The sequence below is a fragment of the Andrographis paniculata genome, unplaced genomic scaffold (genome assembly GCF_009805555.1).
Source record: "Andrographis paniculata isolate CXL003 unplaced genomic scaffold, ASM980555v1 Contig77END, whole genome shotgun sequence".
NCBI lineage: Eukaryota > Viridiplantae > Streptophyta > Magnoliopsida > Lamiales > Acanthaceae > Andrographis > Andrographis paniculata.
Window position 1 is genome coordinate 5,014,478 of NW_026137614.1, and position 11,391 is coordinate 5,025,868.

An 11,391-nucleotide genomic window follows, 5' to 3' on the forward strand; every position below is an offset into this window, starting at 1 on the left:
TGTGTTTATTTGCTTCAGAAAAGAAGAATGCTAAGAAGGGGAAGAAATAGAATTAGTACAAATTCTAAGATGCCTGTTTGTAGTTACATTGCAGGATCGACTATGTCTATTCGCCAGAGTCTCAAGAACTGATGAAATATTCATATCCCTTTCTTGATTTCATTTCTTGTGTTGTCTCTGTAAGGGCTTGTCAAATTGGTAGTTTTCAATGCTAATCTTGTTTTATTGCTACTCACCATATTTCCACTATCCTATAATACCCCAATTCTATTCTCAAGAAAAGATGAAATGGTCATATCCCTTTTATGATTTCATTTTTGTGTGTTGTGTATGAAAGGGATTTGTCAAATTGGTAGTTTTCAATACTAATCTTGTCTTGTTACTAATCACCGTATATCCCCTATCCTATAAATGCCCCAATTCCATTCTCAAGAAAGGATGAAGTGATCATATATCTTTGATGATTTCATTCTTGTGTGTTGTGTATGAAAGGGATTTCTCAAATTGGTAAAAAAAAATTTTTTATATATACTAATTGTGTTTTCTTACTAATTAGTACGGAAATGGTTAGGGTGCCGATTGGTGCTATGTGGATTAGCTCTAATCAACACATGAAATATAGGTAGACAACACATGACTTGAATTAACTCAGCATGTGGTTTAGACTGTTAATATGTGTTGTTTGTTCTATTTTTATACATACGATGTGTTAACATACTTTGTATTGAAATCAATTATAGTATGTGTTGTGTAGACTACTCTCAAGTGTTGTCAGTTTTTTAGTATTTGTTTTTATGTTAACAAGTATTGTCGGTTTATACCTCATGTACTGTTGGTTTTTATTTTGTGTGTTGTTAGCACAATAGCTACACTCAATCGCCATATTTCCCCTATCCTATAAATACCCCAATTCTATTCTCAAGAACGGATGAAGTGGTCATACATATATATCCCTTTTATGATTTCATTTTTGTGTGTTGTGTGTGAAAGGGCATTGCCAAATTGGTAGTTTTCGATGCTAATCTTGTTTTTCTCCTAACCACCATAGTTTCCCTATCCTATAAATAACCCGATTGGTTGATGAATTGGGAAGAAGCAAGTATGCCTTCTTCCCATCATCAAAGAGTTTCTATCTCCTCAGCTACACTATCAAAACGTAGAACTTTTCTTTCTCAGCCATCTGTCGTAGTAAGTTGATGTAGTAAGCTAAAGGGATATCTCAGGTACGTCGATGATTTCTAAATTTCAATTGTAATGGTTTTCTTGCATGTTTTGCTCTTTTCTTGTCTTGACCTTTTATTTAATTTTGGTTGGGTGTATCGATGTATTGATAGATTTTCATGTTTGCTCTGTTATTAGATTGATTAACTTCTTCCTCTTTTGTTTCATCATGAAACTTTAGATCATTCCAATTGTTGCCAATTCAGTTGTGTCTTCTTAGACTCGATTATGTTTGTAGAATCTCTGCTTGATGGAGATCGAAATTGTCTTTCTTAGTTTAGAATCTTGGAGTGTATTTAGTTTGTGATTTTGCATTTTTATATTGGTTTGAATAGTGGTTTTTACTGTATGTTTTATAAGATGAAATTGTGTATTATTATTAGAGTTGTCAAAAAGTGACGCCAAAATTGATTTCAATATGAAATAATTGGATTTAGGCCAATGATTTCAATCTGATTATATATACAGATCCTCGATACAGTAATAAATAGGTTGGTTTAGAAGCTTCAACATAATATATTAATATTGATTAATACATTTATTACATATGTATAATCATTAAAAAAAATAAAAAATTCAATTGAGTTGAATCTAAATATAATATTTTTAATAATTTTTACTATTTAGTGTGTAGTGCTATATTTTTATTTTTATTTTTGTGGTTTTTAACTTTCTTTTGGATTGATTATTTATTATTATTTGACTTATAAAAATTTTAATTTAGAAAAATAAAATAAAATAAAATAAAAAATTTAATGGATAAACATGTTGATTTTGTGTTTGTTAGGTTGGGTTTGAGTTTGAGTTTGAGTTTGTCCGGCCATCTAAGATGTTTAGAAAATTATTGAACGAGTTAACAAACCATTTTCGGATTGATTGGGTTTGAAAGAGTTGGGTTTGTGTCGTGACTTTTGACCCGTTTAAATAAACAGGTCGATTTCGTATTGAACAATAACCCATTTAAAAATTTAATCTGGCCTGCCAATTTAATTTTTTTAAAGAATCTTAATTGATGATTAAACAATAGAAAAAATGAAATTATGTTTATGTGAACATAGCCGGGATTAATTAGGATTTGTGATGTTAGGGTGTGTTTATTTGGGGATTGGATTTTAAATAAGTTACTCATCCTATTTTTTTCCCTCAAAAATATTACATCAAACACTTATTTTTAATTTTTTATATTATACTAAAAATTAATTTTATATTCAAAACATCACGTCAACACCTATTTATATTACATCATACAACTATTCAAATTCAAAATTTTTACTGTTAACTCAAAATTCAAACCCCCAACAAACACACACGTTTAATAATTTAAAGTAAATATGATACTTAGTATTAGATACAATACTTTGAATGAAAAAATATAAGTTGAGTATTATGTGTAGTTTTTAAGAATTAAATGATAGAAGACTTGTGTTTGCTTGTGACTTGAAACTAAATTAAAATTGTTTACTTTGGGTGTGTGTTTGTTTTGTCAAATAATTTTGAATGTATATTTTTTTTTTTATGAATATGAAAAAATTGTATATGAAATATAAAAATAATAAAGATATGATATATATTAATATTTTTGAAAAAATATATTTAATTTTTTGTTATCGAAAAAATAATCTTCACTAATACCAAAATGATAAAAATATAAAAAAAATTTTACATACTTTCACTAAATAATAAAATATTATTATTATTATTTTACTTTACTATAAAATTCAAAACGCACCTCTCAAGTAGGACGGAGGGTATTAAACTATAAGTTATAGATATACAATTAATATCTAAACAAAATTTTAATACAAGTAGGGTTAATTCACGTGCAATGGGCAAGTTTGTTAAAATTATTTTGCAGTATATTTATTCATTAATAAAAAAATATTGTCTCCTCTGTCCCGATTTAAAGTTGTGGGTTTTTTAATTAATAAATTAAAAAATAATATTACATTCGTCCCCGGTAAGGGTCTCATTTATTTTTACAAGTTAATTTTTTAATATTAATAATTATATTAAACGTAGTATAAATTAAAAAAAAAATTGCAAAAATACTTTCATTGGTATCTTATAATATTAATAAAATAATATTTATATAAAAATATAGGAATATTTTTAATGTGGAATACAATGACGCAAAAAATAAATATAAAACGAATTAAATGAACAATTTTTTATTAACTAGTAGAAGTATTAGTATGAAATTTATGTCTTTTGTACTTTAAGTATAAATTAATTGTATTTGTAATAATACATTTATAATTTATATATAAAAAACTAATACTATTTTTAAATGAAATATAAAAAAATAATAAATATGTACTTTAAATGTGGACGAATAGACCATTAAATATTTAATTTTTTTATTATTTTAAGATTTGTAAACAAAACAATTTCTTCAATAGGGTATGTATTCCACTATCATCTAGCTAATTGTGCAACTTTTTCTCTCTCAATCTCATTTACTATCTCCATATTGCTGTTTTGTCCGTCTTGTATCTCATGTTACTTTTTCTTTTTTTAAAAAATGATTATCTATTTTAATCTTATTTTAAATTTTCTAATTTAATTTTTTTAATTTAAATTAAATTAATTAATTATTTTAATATTAATTTATAATAATTTATATTATATATTTATTATTTTTACTAATATATTATTAATTATCTATTAATTATATTTATTCTAAATTATCGTATCTACAGTGATCAAGACACCAAATGTGAAACAAAAGTAGTAAAACAGTAAAATTATTTCATTAAATAAACAAATAAAATAAAGTCAGCATCTAGAAACTTTTCCTTTTTTTTTGTTTTTTTAATCTTCCCCATTCTGTATACATTTGACATTACACATTTATATATGCTTTACTCAGTCTGTCTGATTCCATGTCGGTGACTCGACACTGTTACTAAATCCCGCCTGTCATGTCCAGACACATCCAATCTTCATCTGGACCCGGAGTCCCGGGACCACTTCGCTCGCATCCGGGATCCCCAACTGCAACAATTACCGCCGTCCGATTTCCGCCGCCGTAGCTCATCCAGCTGCGACTGCCACCGCATTTTCCACTCCATATTTTCATGGCAACACGGCCGTGTTGAATTCGTAGTTCGAAGATTTGAAGAAGAGTAAGAATAAGGAATCCCATTGGCTAGAGCTCTATCGTACGAAGCCCTAGAGTCCGGATCGGACAGCGTCTCGTAGGCCCGGTTCAGGAGAATAAACCGGCCGGTGTACTCGTCGACCCGGTCCGGTGGAGAAACGTCCGGGTGATGCTTTCTAGCCATACTTCTGTACGCTTTTTTTATGTCGGAAAATGTACTTCCCTTCTCTGCGATTCCCAGCAGTTCGTACAGTGACTGCTGCGACTGTATTTCCGGGGCGAACCGGGCCTGGACACGGACCGGCCGGTTTTTGGTGGGAAATTTGGGTTTATTGTTTGCGAGGGAAAGGGTTTTAGGGTTTGGGCAGAATTGGGAATTAGGGCAACAGTAGATGATCATATCTGCTGCAAATTTGTAAGAATTGAAATCTTGATTTTGTTTTGGACGAACGAGGATTATGATTGAATGAAATTTGGGGTTATTTATAGGTGGGTTATGGATTTGGGAGTGGCGAAAACGATGTCGTTTTGGTGACGTGGCAATTACTAGGAAGTGCAGTGTAGTGAGAGCGTATGGTTAAGTTTTCTAACGTGTTGGCCCAACTAATTTTTTATTATTATAATTACTCATTAATACAGTTTAAGCTCATGATAAATATATATATTTTTTTATACAAATTTTGTTATTTATAAAATGATGTTTATATTATATATATTATTAAGATATAGTGTTAAGAATATTTAAGACGTTAACAATACTATTTATATAAAATTTACTAATTTATTTTATTTAAAATAACATTTTTCTAACCAAATAAATCATTTGATGTGTGATGGATGGAGTATTATTTAAAAAATATAATATGTATTTACAAAAATCATAAATTAAATATAAAATGTTAGTTTCATGTATTATGTCATGTGGCTGGTAAAAAAAATTATAGTATTTTAATTTTATATTTTATAAAAGAAATAATATATTTTTATTAATAATAAATAATATTATTTTTTGCTTGAGGTTCAAAACCAAACAATCTACTATCTCTGTTGTTTAAACATATCAAAACTTGATAAAATATTATTATTTTTTAATATATTACAAAATTTTAAATATTTATTTTTTATTAAGAGAAAAGAAATACTAAAATTTAATTTTATATTTAAAATATCATATTAATTTATATTTATATTAAATCAACAATTATTAAATTCCAAATTATTTCTATCCAAATTAAAAATGAAAAAAAATCAAAACCGAGAAACAAACCCACTTAAGTTATGTCTGTGCATGTTGTGGGCGTACGGACAGCCATTTCAGAATGCAGTGAGCCCAGCCGCTGTTTTCATTTATATATTTATTTATTTATATGTTTTTTTTTTAAAAAAAAGAGTTGTTTGCTCATAATGGGGACAACAGGGCAAAATAATAGTGCTGTTGTACAATGTTTTAAATCAGAAAATATTATATTATTTAGTTTATAATAATATTATTTATTTTTCAATATTTAAAAGTTCAAAGTATTCGAACATTTTGAAATAATAATAATAATAGGGCCTTGTCACTTTCCAATAAAATAACATAATTAGATTAGATTCCACAATTTCCCAGAAGGTCCCGCACGAATCCCATTATTTTTGAATGCTTTGCTTCTTAATTAATAATAATTTACTATTAGTTAAAAACACCAAAAGAATCTGATTTCAATCTAATGGCTTTGGTTAAAGTTTTGCCAGTTTGGGAAGAAATATTAAAAAAATACTTATAATAAATAATCATGCGCCTTACACCAAACACTGCTACTTACTTACTCTACATGCTAATTAAATCAATCTTATTATTATTATATACTTCCATCTCAATTTAATTAATCATTTTTTTTAAAAGTATATCAATAGATAATACTATTTTATTGGTGAGATGATATATGTAAGATAGTTTTGATATTTTTAATTTAAAAAAATATACTTCCTCCGTTCCGTAAAAAAGTTATCGTTTACATTTTTGCAGGTAGATGTTTTACTATTAGTATTATATTGAATTATAATAAAAAAAGACAAAAATACTTATATTAGTATTGTGTAATATAGTATAAATTGAAAGGTTATTTATTATGTTAGCCAGGTAGTACAATTACTACATTAGAGAATGATAACTTTGTTTTGAGATAGACGAAAATAGAAAATAACAAACTTTCAATGAGAGGAAGGAAGTATATATATATATATATATAAAAGATATTATGAATTTAAATATGATTAATTTTACTTATATTAAAATTTGATACTTGTTAAACGAACAAAAATGATAAAAATTATACATTGAGTCCGAACAAAAATAGTATTATATATTTATACTATGTTAACATACGTCTTGTTAAAATTAGTTATGTATTTTACAAACTATTATTATATGTAAGTATTACTTACTCCTTCCGTCTTTTAATTTTTTACTCAATTTTTTCCTTTTTTTTTATAGTAATATATAAAATTGTATAATTTTTTATTAAAAAATAAAATGATAGTATTTTTAGAAGACTAAAAAAATGCACACTTTAAGATACTAGAGAACTATTAATTTGTATCTTATATTGAAATTAATCGTGACAGACATATACAGAGTTTGTTTATCAAATTTATTTTTGGATGACACAGTTCTTTTTGGATGACACAATTTTCTATAAGGACTACTAAATAAAATTATATAATATATATCAATGTAAATAGTACATATTATATATATTTTATTCATCTAAAAAACAAATTAATAATTCGATATAAAATATTATTTTTTATATTATCGATACGATTCTTTATATATTTAACATAAATTACATTTATCTAAAAATAAAAACACTTTTACAAAAATAATGATATCTAAATATAAAATAACTCTAATTTTTACAAAAATATTTATTTCAATTATAATAAAGGTAATGATATCTAAATATAAAAATAACTCTAATTTTTACAAAAATATTAGTAAAATATTAGTTGATATCTAAATAATATTTTTTTAAAAATTTATTATAGAAAAATAAAAAAATACATTGAATTGAGTTAAGTTGAGTTGGAATAAAAAATGTATATATTATTAATATACATATGTCACAATTTTTTTATATAAGAAGAGACAAATTCTTCTCTTAAAAACATTGCATCTAAACTCTAATTAAAACAAATAGAAAAACTCATACAAAGCCAAATCCTAAATAAACAATGAGCAAGTGTTACATTTTTTAATTTTATTTTTATTTTTTATTTTATATAACGGTGGTTTTCAAAAGTGTCACTCTATGTGGATGTGAAAATATTATAATCTTAAAAATATATATATATTAGTTTTGTAATGTCAATAATGTGACCACTAATTTTATTTTCTCCATATATAACTATTTTTTCCTAAAAATATATTACATTCGTCTATTCACAAAGTAGATGTATTTTTATTTTTTATTGTCTAATTACAAAGTAATTATTTAAATATATTTTATTTTTTCCACAAATACTTCATATTTTACTATCATATCGTTATTTTTACGCCAAAAAATAAATATAAGATTATATTTGTACTATTTTTAATTACTTTATACTACTAAAATACAATTATTTCTTAAATTTTACGCTAAAAATAAGTATATATTTATTAGTTTGACGGAGAGAGTATATATTATACAAATATTTATGTTATATCGAAATTTTACTTTTTCAACCATTTCTAATTTTTAGTGCAATAAAGCACACAAATGAATGATAATAATAATAATAGAAAGAATCTTTAGAGATAGATTAATAGTAATATTAATAAATATGTTGACTTTGATTAAAGTGTAATTTATGATGTTAAAAGTTTTTGTATATTCAAGTCAACTTTTATTAAATCAAAATTATACATAGATATTTATATCATTTAAATAATACTTCAAAATGTAAAAATATATTTGATAAATAATACTCCCCCCGTCCCACTTCTCATGTCTACCTTTTCATTTTCGTCCGTCTTACTTATTTTGTCACAATTATACACTTTAATTTTATTTTTAAAAATTTAATTTTTAATTTTTTTAATTTTAATTATACTAATCAATTATCTTAATCTTAATATATAATTATTTTTATTATACGATAATTATTTTCACTAATATATTTTTAATTATTTATTAATTATACTATTTTTAAATTCTCGTGTCTACGGTAATGCAGTCAAATTATCCGGGACGGAGAGAGTAATTAATACTACAACTGTTTACTGAAAATAGACAATTTGTCTACAAATAATAGAAAGTAATGTTTTTTTTTTAGCTTTAAATTTTAAATGTGAATAATTGTTTGATAGAAAATAAATGGCAGATAATTATAATATAAAAAATAAAATCATAATAATTTAATTTGATTATTTTCAAGAAAAAAGTGTAAACTGTGAAAAAAATTATAAAACAAAAACAAAAACCTCTAAACAAATACACAGCTAATGTCAACACATAGATATTTAGCACACTATATTTATAAACAACACATATTACGTTTAGTTTGTATTTTGATTTAAATAATATTTTTATTAAAATAGAGTTTTTTACTCAGAACTTATGGATAAGATTCGAAAGTGTCAAATTATTAAATTCATAATCTCATGATTACAAATTTATCTCGCACCACAAAGTTATTTGGGCTCCGAGCCAATTCGACAAATTTATTTTATTTTTTTTAAATAAAAAATACTTCATTTTAATAATTAAATATAAAAAGTAAACGTTAAAGCACAATAAATATATATATATATATGCTTCTAAAAATAAGAAAAATCAAATGTTGGTGGTGGTTTATAGTAATGACATTGATTGCGATGCGACAGTAGTTTTGATTGTAAAGAAAATTGAAGAATAAATAAACTTAAAATTAAATTTGATATGAATTAAAGTTCTATTTTATATTTAAAATTTTTAAAATAAATAAATAGTATAATTTATATTATTTAAGTATATATAAATTATAATAATTATTAAAATATTCGAGTCCAAATCCGATATGGAGTGGAGTGGGTTTTCAATAAAAACCCGTGATCCACTTTAAATCGGACCGAACTTAAAACTTAAAATTTACAATCTACTCTGAAACATAATGTTGGATCTAAACTCGCCCATCAAGAGCAAATCCGGGACTAATCCGCCTCATTGACGTCCCAGAATCAAACCAAAATTTTGTAGAATTTTCAATTTTCTTTAATTAGATCATTTTGCAATGTACATATGTATAATTTCTTTTATTATTATTATTATTATTATTATTATTATATGTATTTTAACAATAAAGTAAAACTTCCACATGGACTCACCAGCGTTGGGATTGGCAAATCATCGTTTTTATGTATTTTAACATAAGCTTATAAAATATTATACTCCTCAGTTCCTTATTTTGGTGTTTGTATTTTTTGTTTGATACAATATAAATAAATATGGATATTATATAATACCAAATAACTTTTAAAATAATAAAAAATAAAAAATTAATATTTTTTGAAAAAAATATTATTAATAGTAAAAATAACCCTTTAAAAAACTTCAAACAAACACAGTCTTAAATACTCCTATTTTATTTGAATTCTCCTCCATCATTTTTTACTATATCTGCCACACATGGTTCGTTTAGTGTGAATTTTTTGTTGGATTTAATTTGCAGGATATTAGGTTCGGTCGGAGGTTTACCCAATACGCACTTTCGGGTAGCGGCGACAGATTCCTTAGTCGTCAAAAAAAAAAAACTTAGAATGAAAGTGCTACCTCTAAATATAAATTTTTGCACATTATTATTATTATTATTATTATTATTATTATTATTATTATTACTATTATATTGTTTATTAATCGAGCTCTTTGGATTGGATCAAGGGAAGTTAAATTATTTGATGTACGTAAGTCAGATTTGCTGTTGTCAGTTCTTATTAAATCAAATTAAATTAAATTAAGAAATTATTATTACTGTCCATCACCCAATCGATGTATCATAAAGACAGTTTTACACATTCAATAATTATTGATTAAAATAAAGTTCCAATGTCAACACTTCTCAAAAGTCGTTTGCTAGATTTTAATTACGTATTATTTATTCTATTTACATAAAATTATTTAGAGTTTTGAAAAAAAAAAAAAATTAATAAAAAAATTAGTAATTAATATAATATTTTGTGATATATATATTTAATTGATATTTTTTATTAAAAAATTACTATTGATGAATATTATTTTTTTAAAAAAAATTGTCTATATAAAGCGAACCATAATTTGTCGGCTCCAACAGTTGTATAAATTTATTTTGAATAGAAAGAGTCAAAAGTGAAAGAAAAATGAAATATGGAAGTTTTTTTTTTTAAAAAATTAAAAAGAAAAGAAAGAAAAAGTTCATATTTTTATTTTAGATTCAAAATTCTATTTTTTTGTGTTTGTTCATTTTTATTTATTTATTCACCTTTTTTTATTTTTTATATTAATGTAATTTCGTAGTTTTCTTTGAAAAGTTTCACGTTAAACACTAATTTGCATCAAACAACTAGTTTATTACCAAATGACCTAAAATCATTTTAGAGTTTATTTACTTAAAGTTTGATTTGTATTTTTAATTTGAAGTATTTTTTATGTCAAGTATTAAAAAATGTATTGGTAATTAAGTATAATATATATTTTTATTAAATTATTAATTTTGTGACTATGTAGAATATATATTATATATTTTGTTCCTACATATATATTAGTAATATTAATTGAGAAACGTGTAAAAAATATATTGAGTGAATACAACTGTATTTCAATTATTATTATTATTATTTATTTTTGCGACTGAGCTAATTAATATTAATATGATATAGTTCGTTTCAAACCAAGCTCACACATATTTGTTTTTTAACTTCCTCAAAAAATGCCTCGTATAAGGTATTAAATTTTTTTCAAAATTTTCATGTTGAACTTGAATTCGTACCATAACATAAATAGTCTGTTTTTATTATTTTTCTTCTATTATCTTGAATTATATATATATGTCTATACTTCAATAAAATATATTTAATACTTCATTCGTCCGTG

At 24.3% G+C, this 11,391-nt stretch overlaps 1 protein-coding gene across 1 annotated transcript; it reads right to left on the reverse strand.

Annotated features, from left to right (window-relative positions):
- Nucleotides 1–3,949: 3,949 nt before the first annotated feature.
- Nucleotides 3,950–4,791, reverse strand: LOC127239316 (chaperone protein dnaJ 20, chloroplastic-like). The gene has a single exon (XM_051257408.1). The coding sequence runs from the start codon at nt 4,719–4,721 to the stop codon at nt 4,164–4,166; it is 558 nt and encodes a 185-aa protein (XP_051113365.1). The 5' UTR covers nt 4,722–4,791; the 3' UTR covers nt 3,950–4,163.
- Nucleotides 4,792–11,391: the final 6,600 nt, after the last annotated feature.

Excerpts from the sequence above, each read along its gene's own strand:
- LOC127239316 (XM_051257408.1), bottom strand. The coding sequence starts at position 4,721 with ATGATCATCTACTGTTGCCCTAATTCCCAATTCTGCCCAAACCCTAAA.